General features: G+C 45.1%; 1 protein-coding gene across 1 annotated transcript in view; it reads right to left on the reverse strand.

Annotated features, from left to right (window-relative positions):
- LOC307207785 (dual specificity testis-specific protein kinase 1-like) overlaps nt 1-16,853 on the reverse strand; it is a gene marked incomplete at its 5' end in the record, with an annotated part of 44,227 nt that extends 27,374 nt beyond the window's left edge. Inside the window, 3 exons of the mRNA XM_079961847.1 lie at nt 819-1,018; nt 14,022-14,192; nt 16,838-16,853. Of these exons, the coding sequence (XP_079817973.1) occupies nt 819-1,018; nt 14,022-14,192; nt 16,838-16,853 (387 nt within the window). The remainder of the gene's footprint in view (nt 1-818; nt 1,019-14,021; nt 14,193-16,837) is intronic.
- Nucleotides 16,854-17,382: the final 529 nt, after the last annotated feature.

The raw sequence follows: 17,382 nt of genomic DNA on the forward strand, positions 1-17,382 counted from the left end.
CACCAGACTGTCTTGTTCACTGCTGTGTCCTCTCACCGGCAGCAGCTCTGTGGGGCTTCAGGCAGGGGGTCTCTCTCTCAGCCTTACAGGGAGATGCAGGGAATTAAACCTGGGACCACACCACATAGACCAGAGGTCCCCAAACTAAGGCCCGTGGGCTGGATAAGGCCCGAGGGACTCATTTATCTGGCCTGCGGCGACCCCTGCCGCCTGCTGCCGCTGCCCGCTCTTACCAGCGCTGCGCTGCACAGCTGCCCATTTCTGGATCAGAGGAGCACCGGAAATAGCTTGTGCACGTGCGCAAGCGTTATTTGCACATACGCAGGTGTTTTTCCCAGTGCAGATCCAGGTCGGAGGAAGCCCTTGCACATGTGCACAAGCTATTTCCAGTGCTCCTCCGACCCGGAAGTGCACCAGAAATAGTGTATGCACACGCGTATGGGCACAAGTTCCTCCACCCTCTGGCCCGCCGTGCAATCAGAGATGGAGACACCAGCCTGAGGCGCAGTAAGTCTGCTGACCCCTGACATAGATACATAGACACCCCTGGCACACAAAACAGATGCTCCACACCACCACCACAGTACAGCCTTACCTGCCCTTTCCAGGCTGCAACAGGTTTGTTTTACAGCAGCACAAAAAAGGCTGCCAGAGTAACACTCTTTCCCTTCTCTGTCAGGGCAGCTGTATTGAAGAGGCAGCACAGGCAGGCAGGCGCAAAGGGTTGCAAGTGTCCTGCACTCCTGAGGGTGAATCTGCACTAAAAGCTTAAGCCAGTGTCAAAGCATTGCAAAGGCTGCATTTCGCTTCAGTCATACCTTGAACACTTTGGAGAAGAAGCCGCTGCCAATCAATTCCGCCTCAAAGTTCTCCCAGAATTCCAGCTTCCTGACAGCCGTGCGCAACCTCTGCCAGCGGTCGTCCTGACAATAAGCGTCCGGCATCTCCCCATAGTATGGTGTCAGGCTGGAGGGCTCAGGAGAGACCAGCCCCATTTCACACATCTCAGAGACAGGTGCTGCAAAGAGGAGGGAGAGGGAATGAACAGGCTTCATTGCCGGCTCTGCCAAATGGGTGAAGAAGCCCTGCAAGGCTGGCTGTTTTCGTGCCTGCTTTGCAAACCAGCAGATCCCTTCCAGGGGACAGAGCTTTTAGCCCTCCTCGCCAGCTGACTGACAGCTTCCTATGTCCCAAGGTGGAGAATTATGCTGCCCGAGGGCCACATTCCCCTGTGAACAAGCTTCTGAGGGGCCATATGCCAGTGACAGGCAGGGTCAGAACCAAAAGCAGGTAGAGCAATGGATGTGCCTTTCACCTTTCTACAACATGCTACATTCCAGCAAAAGTCAGGAGCTTCTGCACAAGCTTCAAGGATACGTCACCCTGCACAGGAAATGTCTCCTTTCACCATCCAGGAAAGCAAGAAGCATTACCAGAGTGCAAGGATGCATCCCAGCCAGGCTTAAGCACTGGAGGAGAGAACACAGATCAGGGCTAGTGAATGGCCAGATTCTGCCACTGAGATCTCCCCACCCATGCCCAAAGTCCTTCAAACTTCAGGAAAACTACTTCTCTCTTGGTTCATCGACTCCAGAAAGTGGTGCACGTTTGCCAGGAGAGCCCTGCAGGCTGCAAAACTGTTCCAGAACATTCAAGATGGTTCTAGAACATTCTGGAGCATTCTTGTGGGGCCTTCTGGGTGCCCAGAGCCACCGCCAGCTCCCTTCTTCCCTGGAGCGCTACCTGGGAAGATGAGCAGTGGCAATGGGTCAGCTCTTCCACCATTACTGATCAGAATAACCCAGGGTGGTGGTCTGAATCATTATTATTACTAATCACCTGCCCTTCATCCTAAGATCCCGGGACAGGTTACAATGTTAAAAAACACAGTATTGGAAACAGATTTAAGCAGCTTACAACCGCAAGTTGTAAGTTTTAAAAATATGTACCTCAAGCATCAACGGCCAGGGTACAGAGGCACATCTTCAGCATTTGCCAAAAGCTATGTAATGAAGGTGCCGAGCATGTCTCTGTAGGGAGGGAGTTCCACAACTGGGGCCACCACAGAGAAAGCCTTCTCCTGGGTCACTGCCACTCTGAATCTCTGAGGGCAGAAGAACTACCAATCTTAGCACCCAAAGGGTTCTGCAGCAAAGGAGGTAGGCTTTCAGATATTTGGGGCCCAAGTCATTTAGGATTTTAAACACTAAGTGAACACCTTTGATTGGGCCCAGAAACAAACTGCCTGCCAGTGCAGCTTTTTAAAAACAGGGGTTATATGAAATCTAAATGGAAGCCCACCCAGCAATATGGCAGCTGCATTATGGACCAAGTTAAGTTTCCAAGTTGTCTTCAAGGGCAGTCCCACGGAGAGTGCATTGTAGTGATAGGGAGTGAGAGCTGGTTCTGGGTAGAAACATCCACTCTGAGGAAAATATCACAAGCTACAGAAAGGAGTCTCTGAGCTTAGTGTGAAGGACAGTGTGTGGTGTCCTGTGAGAGAAATAGGCCAGGAATTAACTGGGAGGCTGAGGTTGAGACAGGAGAAGTAGAAGCTGTAAAGAGACAGTCTATTTAGGTGTCATTCCAGTCAGGAGGGGAGAGATTCTTCTAGTAAGAGAAGACTCCCAAACCAGTGAAACCTTGGGTCTATTACTTGTTTTTATTTTATTTTTTTTAATACATTTTTATTAGATTTTTCCACCATAATAACACAAACCACAAAGCAGATTAATACACAAAAACAGAAAAGGAAAAAGAGAAGAGAGAGAGAAAGAAAGAAAGAAAAAAGAGAGAGAAAAAAAAAGAAAAAAAGGAGGGGAGGAAAGGGGGAACAATAAACAAATAGACAATAATAACGAACTTAATTCTTCACAAATCCAACTTTTTAAACATCTTGATTGACTTCCTCAAATCCCTCCCTTCTGAGTTTCCTTGTAATTTAAAAGTAACAGCTTTCCAATATCATTAAACTAAAACAATTTCCAATTATAGTCATCTTATTCACTTTTCTTGACATTCTGAATCCCATTTATTTAATTATAACTTAATTTGTCCTAGGCCTATTTGTTTCTTTCAAGTAATTTCTAATTTTTTATATTACAATATTTGTTCAAATAGTCCTTGAATTTCCTCCAGTCCTCTTGAAGATCCTCTTCTTTCTGGTTGCGGATTCTTCCAGTCAGGTCAGCTAGCTCCGAAAAGTCTATCATCTTCATCTGCCAACCTTCCACTGTTGGTAGTTCTTGTGTTTTCCAATTTTTAGCAAGTAATATTCGAGTGGCCGTTGTGGCATACAAAAATAATTTAACATCTTTCTTGGGCAATTCTACACCTGTTATTCCAAGGAGAAAGGCCTCTGGTTTCTTAATAAATGTATATTTCAACATTTTTTTCAGTTCATTATAAATCTTCTCCCAGAAGTCTTTCACCTTGGGACAAGTCCACCACATATGGAAAAAAAGTACCTTCTTTTTCTTTACATTTCCAACAAAGATTATCACTTTTTTGATAAATCTTTGCTAATTTTACAGGGGTCAAGTACCATCTATACATCATCTTCATAATGTTTTCCTTTAACATCGTACATGCAGTGAACTTAACCCCTTTCCTCCATAGCCTCTCCCAGTCCTCCATCATTATATTATGTCCCACATCCCTTGCCAATCAATCATGACCGATTTAACTTGTTCATCCTTTGTATGCCACTCCAACAACAAACTGTACATTTTAGACATATTCTTATCATTAGTATCTAACAACTCTGTTTCCAATTTGGTTTTTTCTGTTGCAAAACCATTTCTCTTATCCATCTTATATAATTCGTTAATTTGATAATATTGCAACCAATTCACTTTATCTTTAATTTGTTCAAATGGTTTTAATTTAAAACCTTCCTGATTCTCTAACAACAAATCTGAATACCTCAACCATTTGTTTTCCATATTTAACTTTTTTTGAGCCTTTGCTTCCATTGGTGAAATCCATTTTGGTGTTTTTCTTACTAAGAGATCTTTGTATCTAGTCCATACATTGCATAATGCCTTTCTAATTACATGGTTCTTAAAACCCCTGTGGGCCTTTATCTTATCATACCATAGATATGCATGCCATCCAAATCGATTATCCAGTCCCTCCAAGTCTAACACATCATCATTCTCTAATTGAATCCAATCCTTGATCCAGCAGAATGCAGCAGCTTCAAAGTATATCTTCAAATCTGGCAGGGAAAAGCCCCCTCTTTCTTTTATATCTCTAAGTAATTTATATTTAATTCTAGGTTTTTTCCCCTGCCAGATAAATTTAGACAATACCTTCTGCCATTCTTTAAAACATTTGACATTATCAATGACTGGTAAAACTTGAAATAAGAACAACATCTTCGACAATACATTCATCTTAACCACCAATATTCGGCCCATCAATGAGAGTTTTAGATTTGACCATACCTCAAGATCTCTCTTGATTTCATTCCATAATTTTTCATAGTTATCTTTGTAAAGATTCAAGTTCTTTACCGATAAATTCACACCCAAATACTTAACTTTTTTCACCGAAACAAGGCCTGTCCTTTCAAAAAGGTTTTTTCTTTCCTCATTATCTAAGTTTTTTTCTAAAACTTTGGTTTTGCTCTTGTTTAATTTAAATCCTGCTACCTGCCCAAACTCTTGAATCAGCTCCAGTGCTTTCAAGGCACTGGTTTCTGGGTCTTGTAAAGTTAAAACCAAATCATCAGCAAAGGCTTTTAATTTATATTGCTTGGATCCTACTACAATGCCTTTAACCTCCTCCTCTTTCCTCAACATGTTTAACAAAACCTCCAGAGCAGAAATAAATAGCAAAGGGGAAAGCGGGCACCCTTGCCTGGTTCCTTTCTCAATTCTGATTTCCTCTGAGACCACATTATTAACTATGATTTTTGCTTTTTGTTCAAAATAGATCGCATTAATACCATTTAAAAATTCCTGGCCAACCTTTTCATCATAAATAACCAAGAAACATTATCAAAGGCCTTTTCAGCATCAATAAACATTAACATTGCTTTACAATTTCTTTTCGCTTCCAACCTTTCTATTATATCAATTATATTTCTTATGTTAACTTTCATAAGTCTCCCAGGCAGAAATCCGGCCTGGTCCTTATGTATATAATTTGATAGAACCTTTTTTAATCTATTGGCCAAAATGTTTGCGAAGATTTTATAGTCCACATTAAGTAATGAGATTGGTCTATAATTTTTTACATTGGATCTATCTTGATCTGTTTTTGGAATCAGAGTGATAAATGCATCTTTCCAAGTTTTGGGAGCTTTGTCCCCTCTTAGAATCTTATTACACACATCTGCCAACGGTTGAATTAGCCAATCTTTCAATATTTTATAATATTTTGCAGAAAGACCATCCGGTCCCGGGGCTTTGCCTAACTGCATCTTATTTATTGCCATCTCAACCTCCTGTCTCGTAATCATGCCATTTAGTAGGAACCTTTTATCCTCGGGAATTTTCTGCATTTCATTCGCCACAAGAAATTGCTCAATTTTATCCTTATCTTCTTTACCTTTTTTATACAGCTGTTTAAAGTATTTCTTAAAACATTTTCTTATATCTGCAGGGTTTTCCATAGATTTTCCATCAGATACAATGTTTGTAATAGTACTTTGCTTCTGTCTCTTTTTTAATTGCCAAGCCAACAATTTCCCACATTTATTTATTTACTCCAAGTAATAGAAACCTTATTTATTTACTCCAAGTAATAGAAACCTTGGGTCTATTATTTGGAGTACCTCAGGAGTAGGGTTGTCAAAGGGGTGTGCAACCGACAAAAAGTACCACCTTGTTAAGAACCAAAGTATTAAGTTAAGAACCAAAGTATTAAGTGTGAAACAACTGAGAAAACCTTGAAGTGAAATAACATTGTAAACTGAAGTATCCTAAGTGTTATCTACTCGTGTCATAAACTTCCTTGTTAAATAAAACCATTATTGTTTATTAGAACAAATCCTGCCTGAGACTCCTAATTATTAAGTTTTACCTCACGCAAGTCCCCCACAAGATAATCTGAGATAGTCTGTGGGAATTTGTGGGATTGGAGTTGGGTGCACACTCTATTTTTAAGTGAGAGGACAGGTCCAATGGCGCCAGGGGGGAAAGGGCCATTGCACCGTCACACCCCCGTCACACCCCCTACCTTGGCATTTGACATTCTATGGGAAACATCTACTGTATTTCCTCAAGTTCATGGCTTTTCTCAAGATCAATCTCCTGCTGGCCCAGCCTCCTTCCCTCAAAGAGCCTTTTGTGTAGAAGTGAACTTGCATCATGCCCCTTCCCCAGGCGCTAGAGACAAGCCATTCACACCACTGTGCCCAAGCAGGAACCCCATTCTTATGACAAGCAGAGAGGCGCTTTTGTGTTCTCTTCAGACACAGACGCCCAGGCTCAGGGGACAGGGAGCGTAGAGAAGGAGGGAAACTTGGCTGGAAACAACCAGCTTGATGGCTGGCCTCTGGGAGGAGAGCTGGATAGCTCCGCAGTCTTTCAAAAGAGTCACTAGCTATGAAATGGGGCCTTTGTATTTTCAACCTAAATAGTTTGGATGGATTGGGGGTGGGGGGTCAGTCTCCAAGGCCATATCATGCAACCTAGCAAGAATTTCCTATTGCATCGCCTGCTGGCTGGCTGGCTCTTTCTATGTGGTAAACTCTTTAAGAGACCCGGTTCACATCACACATTTGAAGAAGTACAGCACCATTTTAAACAGCCACAGCTTTCCCCCCAAAGAATTCTGGGAGCTATAGTTTGATAGGGGTGTTGAGAGATACTGCACTATCCCCCCCCCCACTATGAGCTACAATTCCAAAAGTTCCCTGAGGAGACGGATTGTTACACCGCTATAGGAACTGTAGCTCTGGGAGGCGAATTGTGGCCTCTGAATGACTCTCAGGGGTATAGGGCTATCTTACCCAGGGGTCAACAACCTTTTTCAGCAGGGGACCTGTCCACTGTCCCTCAGACCATGTGGTGGGCCGGACTATATTTTTTTGGGGGGTGAACAAATTCCTATGCCCCACAAATAACTCAGAGATGCATTTTAAATAAAAGGACACATTCTACTCATGTAAAAACACACTGATTTCCAGACTGTCCACAGGCCGGATTGAAAAGGCGATTGGGCTAGATCCGGCCCCCTATGCCTTAGGTTGTCTATCCATCAAAAGACAGATGCAAACGACATCCAGCGATGCAGTGGCACAGAGGGATGCATAATATATAATGAATACAGAGGCAGTTTGATTAGCATCAGTCTTTTCCCCCTCTGGGTCCAAATACGCATAAAGAAAAAACTGGCCCTTGGTTTGTTTTCTCTTAGCAGAATTAGCTAAGAGCCTGGAATTTATATTGTTCTGATAGTGGGGTTGTTGTTTTTTGACCAGGTAAACTAAAGACTTGGATGCAGAATCAACACCAGAAATTCTCCTAATATATTGGCAAAATGATTTCCCCTAATATAATGCATTTTGCATGTTGCACTTAACCCCTGTAATATGCCTTTTGTACACCTGATGAACTTGGTTGGAGAACAGCATCGCAAAACTCAGAGACATGTGAGTATTTGGTGGTGGTGGTTTTTCAGCTCTCATGTTGTTTCAAAAAGTGGCAATTAGCCAAGTTCACCTATAAATGTGAATCAAATGAAATCCTCTTTCCCGGGCCTTAGGTTGCCTTCCCATGTTCAAGAATCTCCATGTGCCTCTGAGGGAGAGCTCAGTGGCATAACGCCCCTGCTTTGCAGGCAGAAGGTCTCAGGTTCAAATCCTGGCATGTCCAGTGCAAATAACCTCAGGGAGCTGATGGAGGTGGCTTTTCTCTCTCTCTGCCTGAGAGCCTGGAAAGCCGCTGCTTGCAGTCAAAGCAGACAACACCCAAACTCTAGCATAAGGCAGCCTCTGCTTCTATAGACTCAGTCCAGATGTTTTTGACTATGACTCCCACCAATCCCTATACCACAGATAGGGCTGTGCTGATACAAGTTGCAGTCCAAAGTATCTGGAAGACACCAAAGGTTAGTAAAGAAAGCAGTATGGAGAAAGAATGATGAGGATGAAACACTTTTTAGCCTCTCAGCCTTGCTAAAGAAGAAACAGAAGTCGTGTTGAAATGTCTGGGTAAAAAGCGTTAACACAGAAAAAATTTGGAAGCATGTTTGCAAAGACTAATTGATCTTGTGGGGCTGAGTTAGAAGCTTGTGGCCAGGGGGAAAGGCATCAATGCTTTCTCTTCCCCGCCCCCCCCCCATGAATGCATTATGGATTCTCCTCATCCTGAAAGGAGCCAAGGCATGCACATTTTCTAAATTCATAGCCGCCACAGACTTTCCATTTTCCTTGTGACAGACTCTGTACAATTATGTATGCAATTATTCTTACAGCTATGTCAATTTCCATATCTGGCACTTCAGTCATAATGCAGTGGCAGCTCGGGTTAAGAGCTTAATTCGTTCCGGAGGTTTGTTCTTAACCTGAAACTGTTCTTAACCTGAGGTACCACTTTAGCTAATGGGGCCTCCCGCTGCCGCCGTCATGTTATTTCTGTTCTCATCCTGAAGCAAAGTTCTTAACGTGAGGTACTATTTCTGGGTTAGCAGAGTCTGTAACCTGAAGCATCTGTAACCCGAGGTACCACTGTAAAAGCAAAATCATACCCAATCAAACAAGGTTCAGTAACGCGATCATCAAAATTAATAGAACACAGTGGTACCTCGGGTTAAGAACTTAATTCGTTCTGGAGGTCCGTTCTTAACCTGAGGTACCACTTTAGCTAATGGGGCCTTCTGCCGTCACCGCACGATTTCTGTTCTTATCCTGAAGCAAAGTTCTTAACCCGAGGTACTATTTCTGGGTTAGTAGAGTCTGTAATCTGAAGCGTGTGTAACTGAAGGTACCACTGTAGTCTTAGTCTGTTCCCATGTGTGCTGAGTAGGCATGCACAAATTCGCACCCTGCAAATCACATTCAAAAGGAAAAAACACCTTGTGTAGGACCTAAGAGACCCGCAGAGGAGGATCTGCCTGGGAAAAGTCCATCCACAGCAGAAGCTGGGTGCCAAATCCATTAGCACACAGGTCACCGGGTGAAATTCGAGCTACCACACCTCTTTGCAAAAACAGCCAGTGGAAGACTCATCATTGCACATTGCGTCTTTCCCTCCTCCCTCCTTGCACTATGAGAAAGCACATAGAACTACCTGAGGGACAGCTTTTATTTTCTGTTTTTAAGGAAAGAACCAAAATGTTTCCAACGCTTTCTGGAATCAGCACAGGAGGTTGTGTCTGGTTGCTAGGAAACAGTATGTATATTCACGCCAGGGCTGCTACTGTTGAGTCCTAAGGCAGCAGCCCAGAGATCATCTATGGTAGTTCACACTACTGACTGACAGGCAGAGATGTCTAACTACTAGTCATCACAATCCAGATCCGTGTGTGTGTGTATTCACACATATGCCACAATGGACATGTGGTGCAAATAACATAGCTACAGATAATAACTCACACAAGGAAGCCAAGCCACGTGACCCAGGGGGAAGCAACTTGTCCTCAGTCATGGCTGGGGCTTTGGAGACACCTGGAGGGTGAACCCACTGTCCTGAGCTTTCCACAGTCTGGGCTGGAGAGCCTGAGGTCCTGCTCTGTTAACCCAGCAAAAGGCCAGGATTCACACTGCCAGACAATTTTGAGGGTTGATGCTGCCCCAACCCTTCTGTAGCAATATGAGGCTCCACATCCCGTTCAAAGTCCTTGAGGTTCCAGTCCGGAGTTTCATTGTTTATTTATATTTATTTGTATTTATTTGTTGCATTTAAAGCCCACCTTTTCTCCAAGGAGCTCATGGTTCTCCCTACCTCATTTAATCCCCACAACCTTGTGAGGTGGGTTAAGCCATGGGTAGGTAAACTAAGGCCCCGGGGCCTGATCCAGCCCAATCACCTTCTAAATCTGGCCTGCAGATGGTCCGGGAATCAGCGTGTTTTTACATGAGTAGAATGTGTCCTTTTATTTAAAATGCATCTCTGGGTTATTTGTGGAGCACAGAAATTCATTAATTCCCCCCCCCCCCCATATAGTCTGGCCCTCCACAAGGTCTGAGGGACAGTGGACCGGCCCCCTGCTGAAAAAGTTTGCTAACCCCTGGGTTGGGCTGAGAGGCTACCTGGTAAACTCCTTAGCCAAGTGGGGATTCAAATCATGGTCTCCCACATCCCAGTCCAAAGCTCTAACCATTACACCACACTGGCACCTTAGATTTGGATCCACTCTGTCTACAGCTGCTGGAATTTGTATTCCCTAAACATCTGGGAGGCACCAGGCTGAGGAAGGCTGCATTAGAAGTAAACTCCTTTCTCATTTCCCAGCACAGGGAGTGGTCAAGTCACAAGGGCATCCATCCATCCCTAGATGTGATTTACAAGTCAAGCTCTCCTCCAGTTGCCGCAGCGAAACTGAACAGGCCGCTGGTAGGCCAGGAGGAAGCTTAGCAGCCAATGAAAACTGAATCCTGCCCCAGGCCAGAAGCATCTTTGCCAAATGCCCGGCCCCACCTCTGTGACATTTGCCCAAAAAAAAGCAGCAGCAGCAGCAGCAGCAGCAAATATAGGTTGGATTATATTTAGCATTTGTACCAAAAAAAACAGCAGAAGCCACGAAGAATAAATCACCTGGTTGCATTTTATGCAGATTTACCGGAATTCCAAAGCAAGCAAAACGAAGCACAACCATATTTGTATAGTGCTGTGGATGTGGCATGGCACTCTGCAAGAAGTGCAAAAGGAGAGTCTCTGCCCCAAGGAGCTTACAATCCATCATTCAACACAGTGGAAGACAACTGAGGCAGGGGAGGGCAGCAGGAGGGGTAAAAGTCATGCCAACTTGTTGCTGTAACACCTCCCTAGGGTCTAGTTAACAGTAGGTAGAGGTGGCGCGTTGGGTGGCAACCCTTTCATCCGGCCCACCTATTCTTGCCCAGCTATTTCACATCCCTGCTTCCATTTGTCAGACCGCTATTACCATTACAAATTACAAGTGTTTGTGTAGCGAAAACCATTACAAATCAAAATGCATAAAACGGAACACAGTTAAAATAATGATTAAAACCAGGCATCCTGTTAGATAGGAGTTCGCTGCCCTGAAGAGTTTAGCTTATCATCCCCACAAACTTTTCTCCTTCAAATTGCTGCTCTAAAGGCAGAATAAGCCGCATTTTCAGAGTTGTAGGGGGTCCTGTCCCCTAATAAAAAGTTAATTTGATACCAAATCAATCTCCCAATTGGGATATTTAAATCTTTGAACAAGGCTGTTCTTAATTCCTCATGGATTGGACAAACCAGTAAGTAGTGTGGTAAATTTTCAGGCACACAAACTCCTAAGTGGGCAAACTCTCTCTTCATAAGGGATCGGGCAATAGCGTCTTTCGACTGTGAACCGCAGAGCTATAGAGGCTTTTCTCCAACTGGCATTTGTGATGCTGGTTACACGGTGGGGGCGAGGGTGGGTAGTTTGGCATCCCAAGGGGCACATTTGACAGACAGCCTCTTACTATTAAGAAGTGTCTCCAAACATTCAAACTATTCCTTCCCGCAACTTAAGCTTGCAAATGCTGGGACAGAAGTCTTCTGGGACAGAAGTCACTGCTCTCCTGACTGTGCACTTTCATGAGCGTTAACTGATGAATGGGTGTTAGAAGAATAGAAATATAAGTAGGCTGCAAATGTAAGTATGTACACTGCATAAAATAAAAAGCATGAAGACGTATACTCTTTATCCCATGTTGTTGCATTTTAACTGCATTTTGTATAAATTTTAATGGCTGAGTTTTAACAACCAACTCATTTTTCTTGTATTTTATAATAATGTTCCTAAATGTTGTACACCACCGGGTATCCCAGTTTGGGAGAAAGGCAGGATTTATATACATTAAGCAATAATCGATTTCCTCCGAGCGCGGGTAAAGCGCCTTCTATTCCCTCGGTGGATTACACTAATCTTATCGTCTAGGTTTAGGGAGGAAGGGCAGAGGACGATGGGTGAGCCCCGGTGCTTGTCTAGCCGTGAGCTGGGAGGGCAGAGGCGAAGGAAGGCTCCTGGGCGTGCTCAGCTCAACTGCCCGATCCGCCTTTGCAGACCCCAGCAGTGATGGCTTTGAGCGCGCTTTCTCTCTCTCTCTCCGCCTCATTACAGATTTTTCTCTCCTATCCAGAAGGGTTTTATTAAGGTAGAAAAAGTCCCGACGTTTTAAAACAAAAATCCAGTTTCGTTGAAGGTATCCCATAACAGAAGCGAGATCAGTTGCAAGTAATGGCCCAAAATAATCTGTAACCGCAAGACTTGGTTATTTCAAAGTGCTCTCTGTGTGGATACCCTTGAGCTGGTGCAAATTGATGAGGCTGGACTGTTGATTGGGACAGACTACAGCCAGCACATAACTCTGGTGCTGAAAAACTTGCACAAAGATGCCCATGACGAGGCCAAGGTCAAGATCCTTGCATTAATTTACAACTTCGTCCATGTGAATAAATCTGCAGCATTTGAATAAATTGCAGCAAGACTCTTCACTTGGCTGGGGAAAGCCTATCTCCATGACAGACCCTGGAAAGCTTCTGCCACTCGGAACAAGGCAATATAAGACCAGACGTGCCAACATCTCTGCTGTGCTTTAAAAAGCAAGCTTCAGTGGCTGGGGAACCAAAGGAAAATAAATAAAAAAAGCAGCTCAAACCACCAAGCAGGGATTTCCCCACAACACTTATAGCAACTTGTTAAATTTTTTATTTAAAAAATGGGGTGTGGGGGTTCAGACTTTGCTTGCCTCAGAACCTCAGCTCCCAAACTTGCAAGCACATGAGAATGATGGTTATGGTTAAATGAATGCTGAATGTGATCAAAGGCACAAGGTTGTATCCAAAGCACTGAAGTTAATGGACATGAGTACTACTACTACTTACATATTTATTTATACCTCACATTTTCACCTGACAGGACTCAAGGCAGCTTACAAATAAAAATAATAATTACTATTAAAAAAATAAATCATTATAAAACAAATAGAATTAAAGTTATATACATATATAACATTTGTTTAAAATATACAAATAATTACAATAAAAACAGCACAGCCCCACCCCATTCATTAAAAGCAGTCAGTTCCCAAAAGCCACTTGGAACAAGGTCTTCATCTGATGGCAGGCAGCCAAACTTAGGTTCAATTCTTTCAGTGGACCTACTCTGAGTAGAACTTCGTTGGCCACAGCCTATCACTATTATTACTGCTATTGTTAAAGGCTGCAAACGGCCGGCAAATCCAATTCTGGGAAAAGGATGAGTTTGAGAAGGGAGTAAAAACCGTACCCAGCCCAGCCCACCCCTGGGGGTTAGGGAATTACCCCAATGGCTCTTAACGGAAGTCCCATTACAAAGCTGGGCCATTACTTGCAACTGATCTCGCTTCTGTTATGGGATACCTTCAACGAAACTGGATTTTTGTTTTAAAACGTCGGGACTTTTTCTACCTTAATAAAACCCTTCTGGATAGGAGAGAAAAATCTGTAATGAGGCGGAGAGAGAGAGAGAAAGCGCGCTCAAACCCATCACTGCTGGGGTCTGCAAAGGCGGATCGGGCAGTTGCGCTGAGCACGCCCAGGAGCCTTCCTTCGCCTCTGCCCTCCCAGCTCACGGCTAGACAAGCACCGGGGCTCACCCATCGTCCTCTGCCCTTCCTCCCTAAACCTAGACGATAAGATTAGTGTAATCCACCGAGGGAATAGAAGGCGCTTTACCCGCGCTCGGAGGAAATCGATTTAGGGGATTTCTTCACCTGCTCCACCAAACGGGTCTCGGGGCTCAGATGAAACCGTTCTTCTCCTGTCTGTAGGACAAGTCACCAGTTTGGGTCGTCTCCTCCTACGCCTTGGAGGAGAAAGAACTTTACGCGCTGGCCAGAAAGGGCTAATGGGCCCGAGGAGGTGCGCACTCACCTGCTGGGGCCCCCGAGGCGCGCTCAGCTTCTGCTGTAAGGCGCCTTGCTGCCGCCTTCTCCTCTTTCCGGCGAAGCGGAGGCGCGCCGTGCGTAAATGCACAGCGGGCGCCGGCTTCCGATGAGCTCTCCAAGGCGCGCTCCGCCGCGTTTAGCTCCCGGCAGCCCAAGTCTGGGGGAGAAAGGCGAGGCAGTCGGGTTCAGCGCCGCCCTCTGGACAAACAAGAGTTCGGTGTCCTCGGGCACTTCACAAGCAGCGGAGAATGGATTGCATCCGACGCGCTCTTTGACGGCCGCGGAGCGCTACGCGAAAACTTTCAGTGGGTTGCGAAGAATAACGCTTACATGGAGCCTCCAAGTTCAGCGGTATTCTGTCTTCAGTATAAACGTGTCTCCCAATTGCATAGAAATCAGTCTGCACGTGACATCAAAATCGCCATACCAGTGTTTTCTTGTTAGTTTTTAGTAGATTACAAGAGATAATTCGTTAGACGGTGGTTTTTACATGCCTGTTATACTCGCCCATTGGCAACAAAATGCTTAAAATAATAAAGAAACTAAAACACAACCCTACCCGGTTAATCAGCTGGAGCCTGAAATTTCCAAATTTATCCTTGCGTGCACTTTTAAAGAAATACCGAAAAATTGCATTGTTGGCTGCCTGTATCCAACAGTGGAAGCCGCTTTTCTGGCATTCAGGTGTGATTAATCCATGCTGAGGAAAACCGCTAAAAAGCAGCATCCATCTGTCAGACGCATGAACATTTATTTACTTATATTCATTATATTTGTGTTCTCCAGTGATGTTTGTGGTGCCCCCACCCCATTTTATTCACACAGCAGTACTGCAAGGTAGAGTGGGATAGAGGGGCTGGGAGATGGCGATGGGTTGAGCAGGAATTTGAACCCATGTCTTGTTTCTCAGTATTCTCAGTTTCTCAGTATTAAAGATACAACAACAATAGTTACCATATGAATTGCAGTGTGCTTTGAAGCATTAAATTCTCCTGCTGTTTTCTCTCGATGGGGGAGCTTGAGGATCCTGAATGTTATCTACGGTACACTGAATAACATTCATTGAATGCACATTGAACTTTCTCTCTCCCAACCTGGAACTGACCTTTTCTTGTGCAAGAATCCAATTCTCTGAGATCTCCTGCCCCCAAATTGATTATTAAGACTATTTTTAGCCCTTCAAGTGGAAACTCAACTCTGCAATTACGAGTTGGCTTTCCAGAATGTCGCTGTCCACCTCTTCAAGCTACTTCAGTGCATGAAGTGGGGGGGAAATAATTAACTTTAAGGCTGTTTTATAGCGATCAGGTTCAGTCCTTTGCCAGAGGTTGCTTGGAGGACATTTGACCTTGACATGGCTGTGCATTAAGGCTTGTTTAGCGCACCAGCCTCCATATTCCAATTTGCCTCTGAATATCAGAGGCTACAGAGCAACAATGAGAGAAAGTTCTTATCCTCATATCTTCCTAGCTGAGGATGGAACCTGCATGTCCAAAGACAGTCTATCTCTGAACATCAGTTGGTAAGGTGGGCATGGCTAACCTGTGGCCCTTCAGAGATCATTAGACTCCAGCTGCTGTCAGCCCCAACCAGCATGGCCACTGAGCAGAGATGGTGGAAGCAACATCTGAAAGGCCCCAGGCCATTCACCTCTGGTATATATGACTGCTACCCAGAGAGCAGCCATCCCTGACCGGGCACCCTCTAGATATTTCGTACTAGAACTGCCACCAGCCCTACCCAGCATGGCTGCATGAAGCAAGCCCTTATGGGAGTTGTAGCCCAAAACAGACCAGGTGGGCAAATACAGTGTTTCCAGGGTTTCCCACTATAAAACATCCCATCTCTCTCATTACATGTTGAAGAGACAACACTATTTTGAATTTCAGTTTGAAACTTGCCTCTCCAGCAGTTTGAAGCAGCTGCATGAAAAAGGAGCCCACAGCTGAGGGCTGTCGTATTCTCCCTGACTGTGTGGCCTGTCATCCCAAATACATGCATTTTTTGTTCCATTGAGGCTTACGAGAAAAGCAAACGCAGTCCGACAGAGGCTCTCCCAGGAAGCCCATGTCAGGGACTGTTAGGTCCAGTCTGGTTGAGCAGCAGTCAGGAAGGGAGGGAATACTGGGGAAGGGATACAAGACTGTGGGCAGCTGCCCATGGGCCCTGCTCTCTGATGCCCCCTCACAGCTATAGAGGGAAAGACTAACTCAGTGAGGAGCTAAAGACACCGTGAGCCTTCAGGGCTTGCCAGCGTGGTGTCTGAGAGTGCAAGGGGACCTTGGGATATGTCATCTGCTGCCTGTGCAAGCCCCTGAGCACCTTTAACTCATTGCTTCTTTCATTATGAGGTGATGAAGGTAATTACTTCCTAAAGGTAAAGGTAAAGGGACCCCTGACCATTAGGTCCAGTCGTGGCCGACTCTGGGGTTGCGGCGCTCATCTCGCTTTATTGGCCGAGGGAGCCAGCATACAGCTTCCGGGTCATGTGGCCAGCATGACTAAGCCACTTCTGGCGAACCAGAGCAGCGCATGGAAATGCCGATTATCTTCCCGCCGGAGTGGTATCTATTTATCTACTTGCACTTTGAGGTGCTTTCAAACTGCTAGATTGGCCGGAGCAGGGACCGAACGGGAGCTCACCCCGTCGCAGGGATTCGAACCACCGGCCTTCTGATCGGCAAGTCCTAGGCTCTGTGGTTTAACCCACAGTGCCACCTGCGTCCCTACTTCCTACTTCCCTTGAAAAGTACTGGTATAGGTTTGGGGCTGGGTGTCTGGGTGTTAGGGGAGGGGCAGTACCTCTGGTGGGGGGCATGTTGCGCTCCTTCTCAGGTAGTTCATCCCCCTTTGGTCCCCACCCTGCTCTCAGCTCTCACCTGTGGCTCCTAGAAGCTGCCGGCATGTGACAACAGCCACAGTCCTGAGAAGGGCTTCAAGTGGCTGGCTGCATCAGGTGAGTGTAGCCAATGGGTCACAAAGCCTCAGTGAGTTTGGGACGCTGTGTGCGAAGACAGGCTCCGAAGGATTGAGCAGACAAGACCAAGAGTGGGACCAACAGTCAAGAAGGTGGTATCTGCACATGGTGTAGAGGAGCACTTGGGGCCCATCCACCTGGGATGGTAGCCCATCTAGGAAAGCTCTGATTCTATACCTCCACTGCCTTGTGGGATATCTTCAGGAGGAGAAAAGACTAGGGAGTAAACTCTACACAAATCCAGAGTGGAGTATGTGAGACAGGTGGATGGTGCACTCTATTGTCTCCTGAGACAAATGCCAAAAAGGTTTGAGGACTCAGTCTGGATGACATTTTTGGATCCCTTCCAAACCTTTGATCCTGTACCTGC

Source organism: Podarcis cretensis (assembly GCF_951804945.1).
Source record: "Podarcis cretensis genome assembly, chromosome: Z".
NCBI lineage: Eukaryota > Metazoa > Chordata > Lepidosauria > Squamata > Lacertidae > Podarcis > Podarcis cretensis.